The sequence below is a fragment of the Lipotes vexillifer genome, unplaced genomic scaffold, assembly GCF_000442215.2.
Source record: "Lipotes vexillifer unplaced genomic scaffold, Lipotes_vexillifer_v1.1 scaffold312, whole genome shotgun sequence".
In the NCBI taxonomy this organism is placed as follows: domain Eukaryota; kingdom Metazoa; phylum Chordata; class Mammalia; order Artiodactyla; family Lipotidae; genus Lipotes; species Lipotes vexillifer.
The window spans coordinates 457,415-464,440 of record NW_006789251.1 but is presented as its reverse complement, the minus strand read 5'-3'; the positions used below and the strand labels follow the sequence as shown (position 1 = coordinate 464,440).

The window sequence follows — 7,026 nt, the reverse complement described above, 5'->3', positions numbered from 1 at the left end:
GGGGGGGGGGGGGGCACACTTGTTTGATTTGTAGATTCATCTCATGACCTTTTGAAATAGCATTTCTTTCAGTTAGTTCAGAAGCTTCCTCTTCTGCTTTTGATTTTGCTGATTTGGTCAGTGGGGAAAAAAAATACTGCTAATCTCATGATCGCAGTAGAATTTTTAAATAAAGTAAATAGATAGGAGATCAAGGCTTTTAACTTTAAATCATCATTTGGTAGCAGCTCAGTGTCTGGTTTAGCCTTTTAGGGTTGCTGTTCTTTCTTGGTTGATGAAACAGTCAAATATGCAAGAGAGTATTTCTCATCTTTGTTCCCATCTTTGTTGTTGGTTTCTCAGAGGATTACCATCTGCTGCAAAAACATCCTCGAGTTGATGGATGGGTCATCCTCAGGTCCAGCTTTCTTTGTCTGTCTCCTCCCCTGTTCCGTCTCCGCCTCCCTCCTCTCACTTTTTGCCCATGTGTACGTACGTCCTCAGTCTCATAAACACATCAAGTTTCTGTGTCTTTGATTGTTTAGGCCATGCTGGCAATTTCTGTTTTCTTCTGTCAGCGTCTCCAGGAGCAATGTGTGCACAAAGACAAAATGGCTTTCAGAGGAGGCTACATCCTCATTTGAGGACTCGGTGCAGACATCCAATTGAAGGCCATTCAGTGGTAACCAGACACTGGTTCTCTCAGCAGCCTGGAGATTAACCTCTTCTAAGGCTCTGTGCTATTTTTGAGGTAGAGTCTGCAACAACATTAAAGCTAGAACCTATTAGGAAATCACTTTCATCATCTCTTCTTTTTCCAAATCAGTGGCTTTTGTTTTTTTTTTTTTCCTGATCTCCTAACCCTTTAATCTCCTTTGTAGCAGAACAAGGAGACCGTTGGTTTGTTTGCATCCAACGAAGTTTGAATCCTTGCTAAGAGCTTCGGAAGACACCAAGATATTAGAGAACCGTGCAGAGAGATGAATTTCATCTCAGGGTGGATGACTTAATGCCAAAGGTGCCCTGCTTCCCTTGGGCAGAACTGTCCTTTTTTTGGTGGATGTTGTGCGAACTAGGCTCAAGCTTTCCAAAAGACACACAGCAGAAAGCCTTTTGTTGCATTATTTCTAAAGCCTTGAAGTTTTGAAGGGAAGAGATTTTGTTTTCCTCTCGGCTACACAATGGAGCTTTCAGAGAACCTCTTTTAAAAGGAATAGCTACAGCCTTTGTGTTGAAGGGTGTGCCTGTTGGCAGGGTCTGCTGATGCAGACAGACTGGCTGGTGATTAACAAAGGTCATTAGACTTTGGAATCTGGCAAGCAGAGTCGGATGGTATGTCTTCTGTGTGTGGAAGGACGACTCCCAAGAAGCCAAGGCATTCTGGAGGTTCCCCCCTCCAGCCCACCCCCAAAGGCAGCTGGAGAACAGGGTCTGGTCCAGGAACGTCCTGCGGTAACCAGGGCTGTGCTGGGATGAACGAACTAGCCCATCAGGCATGGGATAAAAGAACCTTCGGAGATCCTGGTGAATGACATTTGAGGAGGAGAGAGGTGCTGCTTTTTCGGGAAGGAGTGAAAACAGTTCCTCCTTTGTTGGGAGGAGGAGGGCAGAGGAGGGGCCCAGGCTGCTCCTCTCCTGTTGCCTCTGCCTGGCAGCCTGGCAGCATCCATCCCAGAGAAGCCATGTTGTGCTCAGAAGGGAGGCTCTGAGCTAAAATGGCCGCTCTTAAAGCTCAGAGGACTAGGGCAGCTTAGTGAGACTTAGAGCTCCAGTGACGCAGGAGCTCCTATCTCTTGAAAGTGTGATAAACACATTCAGCAGAGCTGTGGCTTGTTTGGCTGAGATGAAAGGACTAAGCTGGGGGGATGGGGAGCGCACACTGGATGATCTGCCTTTTTGCTGTGAAGTGTTCTAAATGCAGGAGTCGTCTGCACTATGGAAAAATTTGTGTTCAGGTCTCATGGGCTGTGCGAAAAGGAGAAGTGGGGTGGGGCCTCGGTGACGGCTGTAATTTGATCCAGAGCTGATAGCAACCTCTTCCACACAATTTGGGTTGGTGCTGAGACAGAAAAGCTGGTGTGGCTGGGAATATGGAGGCTGAGTTAGCTGACAGGAACTCTGGTGCACAGTTCAGGGTTTATTGCAAAAAAGGAGAAATTGCTGGGTGAAAGGGGAGAAGGTAAATCTCTGTGTGTCTCACTCTGCAAGCTCAGGCTGTCCAGAGCTGGACTTGCCAGGAGTTATTTTCACAGGAGCATTCTTTCGGAGAAAATCCTCCTGCCATAGCTCCTTTCACTGCATTGACAGATTTCTCCACTTTGTTCTTCCTGCAGAAATCATTGATCTTTTACAATAAAAGTATAGAAAGTTGCTGTACGATCAAAGTATCGAAAGGTTTGGCTTGTGGCTTTTGTTCTTGGACATCTGGTTCTAGATTACAGTGACTCAGTAGAGTTTGCTATGAGCTCAGTGAAGTAACTCAGTCATTAAGATAATAACTGGGTGTCTCAACTTAAGATAGGAAGGTGTATGCCTTCTCATACATTTTTAACTTCTGCATGGTGGGCCTCTCCGTTGAGTTCGTGTGAAGCTTTCTGTATCTTTCAATCACACAGTAAATAGCAGGACAGAGGCAGCCGGGCAAGTTTTACTTTATTCTAAATCAGGCTCACTGCTTGTTATGGCCAAGTATGCACTCCACATTTGTAAAGGGGAGAGGTAGAAAAAGAGAAAGTCCTGCCTTAGAAGCCCGTCTTCCAGAACCACGTGCATTTCTGTTGCCTTAGTGTAAATCGAGGTACCGAGGTGCAACCTGAAACTAGAAACTGGATTGTCATCTAACGTTGGTTGTTCAAGAATCTCTCGAGAAATATTTTATGACCTAATTAGATTGGAGAAGCTGTTAGGTTAATTGGTAGGTGCAGAAATCATTGATCTTTTACAATAAAAGTATAGAAAGTTGCTGTACGATCAAAGTATCGAAAGGTTTGGCTTGTGGCTTTTGTTCTTGGACATCTGGTTCTAGATTACAGTGACTCAGTAGAGTTTGCTATGAGCTCAGTGAAGTAACTCAGTCATTAAGATAATAACTGGGTGTCTCAACTTAAGATAGGAAGGTGTATGCCTTCTCATACATTTTTAACTTCTGCATGGTGGGCCTCTCCGTTGAGTTCGTGTGAAGCTTTCTGTATCTTTCAATCACACAGTAAATAGCAGGACAGAGGCAGCCGGGCAAGTTTTACTTTATTCTAAATCAGGCTCACTGCTTGTTATGGCCAAGTATGCACTCCACATTTGTAAAGGGGAGAGGTAGAAAAAGAGAAAGTCCTGCCTTAGAAGCCCGTCTTCCAGAACCACGTGCATTTCTGTTGCCTTAGTGTAAATCGAGGTACCGAGGTGCAACCTGAAACTAGAAACTGGATTGTCATCTAACGTTGGTTGTTCAAGAATCTCTCGAGAAATATTTTATGACCTAATTAGATTGGAGAAGCTGTTAGGTTATAATTGGTAGGTAGTAAAAAGCAAATAACCATTTAGCTCGTGAAAAAGAAAAAAAAAAAAACGTTTAAGGAAGGGAAGAAGGAGGTGGACCGCGATATCAGTTAAGGGAGCAGAAGAATAAAAAGGTACAATAAAAGCTCCTCCTCCTGCCACTCAGAGATGCAGTACTGTTGCACCATTGGGTGGTAAAACATCAGTGTTTTATAGTATTAAAACAGCTAATGAAGAGTGAAGTTTGTCCTTTCTTCTGTATGGGCCACCTCTTTACTTGTGAGAAGATTCTGGTTCAGAAATAAAACTGGTCCCAGCCAGAATCAAAGTCAGTATTAACCTACCAAGAAATTTGAATTCAGTCAAATTCAGAAACTACTAAAACTTTTGAAGTATTAGGGGTTTCTCTGACACATGGCACTTGCAGATACATCAAGCTAGAAAAAGTTTACCTGGTTTCCCGCCCCCCTTCTTTGAAGTTATGAAGTCAAGGACACCATCCCTATTATGTCTGATTTCCTTTCTTTGGCCAGTGTTCCATCTGGCAAAGTCCGGTGAGAGGAAATGGCCGATATTGGAATTTCTTCCATTAATGGACTTGTAGCCCCAGCAGCTTGGGGTACGCGATGAGCGCAGGCCTTAAGGTGTTTCGTCTGCCTTCTGCCACCGCAGGTTCCTAATGTGAGAGGGTAGACCCAGATGATGGAGGTGCTTCAGTGCGATGGCTGTGACTTTAGAGCCCCGTCTTATGAAGATCTCAAGGCGCATATCCAGGATGTCCACACGGCATTTCTGCAGCCGACGGATGTTGCCGAAGACAACGCGAATGAGCCGCGATCTGGGTCCATGAATGCCAGTAACCAGACAGAGGTGGAGTTTTCGTCTATAAAGGATGAATTTGTGATTGCAGAGGACTTATCAGGTAAATCTGTCCTAGGCTCAGCATATCTGATGTATTTCACTGCCCTCATCTATTTTGAGCCTGTAGCCGTGGTTCTTTTTTGTTTTTTTTTGGTGGGGGGGCACAGGAGCGTAGGACTTATTGGTGGGCGTGAGTAAGGAGGGGACGGTGCCAAGGCTCTCATGAGTGTAGGGTCCGCCATTTGTCCAGAGGGCCAGGATTAGGGATATATTTGACCTCACAGCCATCCGGGATGAGCTGTTTTTCTGCCACCTTGTTTTCAAATTCATCCGCATTAAACTTAGTAAACGCCCACTTCTTGGAGATGTGGCTCTTCTGGTGGCCCGGGAACTTGAACTTGGCCCTGTGGAGGGCCTTAGTCACATGCTCCTTGTTCTGCAGCCTGGTGCGGATGGACCTTATGACTTGGCCAGCGTGGACCCTGGCCACTGTGCCCTGGGGCTTTTCAAAGGCACTGCACACACCTGTCTGGAGCCTAGACTGGGCACAAGATGCCAGTCATGAATGTCCACTGGAAAGGGCTGTCTCCAAGGTCCCTTAGGGCGACCAGTACAGGCAACAGGCTGCATACACTACCGAGGAGTCTGTAGCCGTGGTTCTTGACATGCACGGTTCCTACAGAGTTTCTTGCTCTTTGCGAGCCTTTTTTTGTTTGTTTGTTTTTGGCCACACTGCAAGGCTTGTGGGATCTTTAAAGGTTCCCTGACCAGGGATTGAACCTGGGCCATGGCAGTGGATAAACGCTGAGTCCTAACCACTGGACCGCCAGGGAATTCCCATTTGTGAGCCATTTTTGTGGTTTGGGCGTCACGTTGCTCTCCTTGAGTAGCCCAGGTTATTGTTCTTTCAGCTTCCTCTGTTTCTTAGCTTCCTTTCAATTTGGAGCACAGGGTAGTATCTTGGAAAGTTCTAGAATGAATATTGCAGTTTGTGAAACTTGCATTTTCATAGCTCTGTGGCACATGAATCGAGACGTGGAGACTCTTGCACCTGAAGCCGAGCACTGCCTTCCGTCCGTGAGAAGCAACGTGTTTATGTTCGTTAACGCTTCGTTAATACTCTTCAGGGCCTCATCTTGAGATGTTAGGCTTTTTGAATGTGATGTTTATTAATGAAGGATAATTGAGAAGAAAATGGATTTGCATGATTGAATCTCTTGACTCGCTTTTGCTTTGCTTTTCTCTTCCCACTTACCTTATGCCTTCTCTTTAGGTCAAAATGCAACTGCATTGGGGACCGGAAGTTACTATGGCCATAGTCCAGGATATTACGGTCAGCATATTGCCTCTAATCCCAAACCAACAAACAAGTTTTTTCAATGCAAGTTCTGCGTACGCTACTTCAGGTCAAAAAACCTCCTCATTGAACACACTAGGAAGGTCCACGGAGCTCAAGCTGAAGGGAGTTCGGCGGGACCTCCTGTTCCAGGATCCTTAAATTATAATATCATGATGCATGAGGGATTCGGAAAGGTCTTCTCTTGCCAGTTTTGCACATACAAGTCACCGAGGAGGGCAAGAATAATTAAGCATCAGAAGATGTATCACAAAAACAATTTGAAGGAGACCACTGCTCCTCCCCCTGCCCCTGCTCCGATGCCAGACCCAGTGGTCCCACCCGTGTCCCTGCAGGACCCCTGCAAGGAACTGCCGGCGGAGGTCGTGGAGCGCAGCATCCTAGAATCTATGGTCAAGCCTCTGACCAAGTCTCGAGGCAACTTTTGCTGTGAGTGGTGCAGCTATCAGACCCCCCGCCGGGAACGCTGGTGTGACCACATGATGAAGAAACACCGCAGTATGGTCAAGATCCTGTCCAGTCTCAGGCAGCAGCAAGAGGGGGCTAATCTGCCCGATGTGCAGAACAAGAACGCTCCCAGCCCCACTTCTAACTCCACCTATCTGTCTGTGAATGCTGCCAGCCGGGAGCTACCCAACACCGCCGTCTCCACCTTCAGGAGCTCCGTCGGCAACTCCATCATGAGACCCAATTCTTCTTCCGCTTCCAAGTTTTCGCCCATGTCCTACCCTCAGATGAAGCCGAAGTCACCTCACAATTCTGGCCTCGTCAACTTGGCGGAGAGGTCCCGTTACGGAATGACTGACATGACCAATTCTGCCGATCTGGAGACTAACAGCATGCTGAATGACTCTAGTTCCGACGAAGAGTTAAATGAAATAGACAGTGAGAATGGCTTAACTGCTCTGGATCATCAGACAGCAGGCATGTCCGCGGAGCAGCTGATGGGCTCAGAGGGCAACAAATTATTGGAGACCAAGGGGATCCCATTTAGAAGATTCATGAACAGGTTCCAGTGCCCCTTTTGTCCGTTCCTCACCATGCATCGACGTAGCATCTCCCGTCACATAGAAAACATCCACTTATCCGGAAAGACAGCCGTCTACAAATGTGATGAATGTCCATTTACTTGCAAGAGCTCGTTAAAACTTGGGGCTCACAAACAGTGTCACACGGGTACAACGTCAGACTGGGATGCCGTGAATTCCCAGAGTGAAAGCATCGCTTCCCCGCTGCACGAAGGTGTCGTGTCTTACGAGAGCTCGAGCATCAATGGGAGAAAGTCGGGGGTCGTGCTGGAGCCCCTGCAGCAGCAACAGCCGCCCCCGCCGCCGCCC

At 46.8% G+C, this 7,026-nt stretch overlaps 1 protein-coding gene across 1 annotated transcript in view; it reads left to right on the top strand.

Annotated features, from left to right (window-relative positions):
* Window positions 1-4,170: 4,170 nt before the first annotated feature.
* The window catches only part of ZNF462 (zinc finger protein 462), a 109,113-nt gene continuing 106,257 nt past the window's right edge, over window positions 4,171-7,026 (top strand). The window contains exons 1-2 of the mRNA XM_007462442.1: window positions 4,171-4,393; window positions 5,606-7,022. Coding sequence (XP_007462504.1) covers window positions 4,171-4,393; window positions 5,606-7,022 — 1,640 coding nt within the window. The remainder of the gene's footprint in view (window positions 4,394-5,605; window positions 7,023-7,026) is intronic.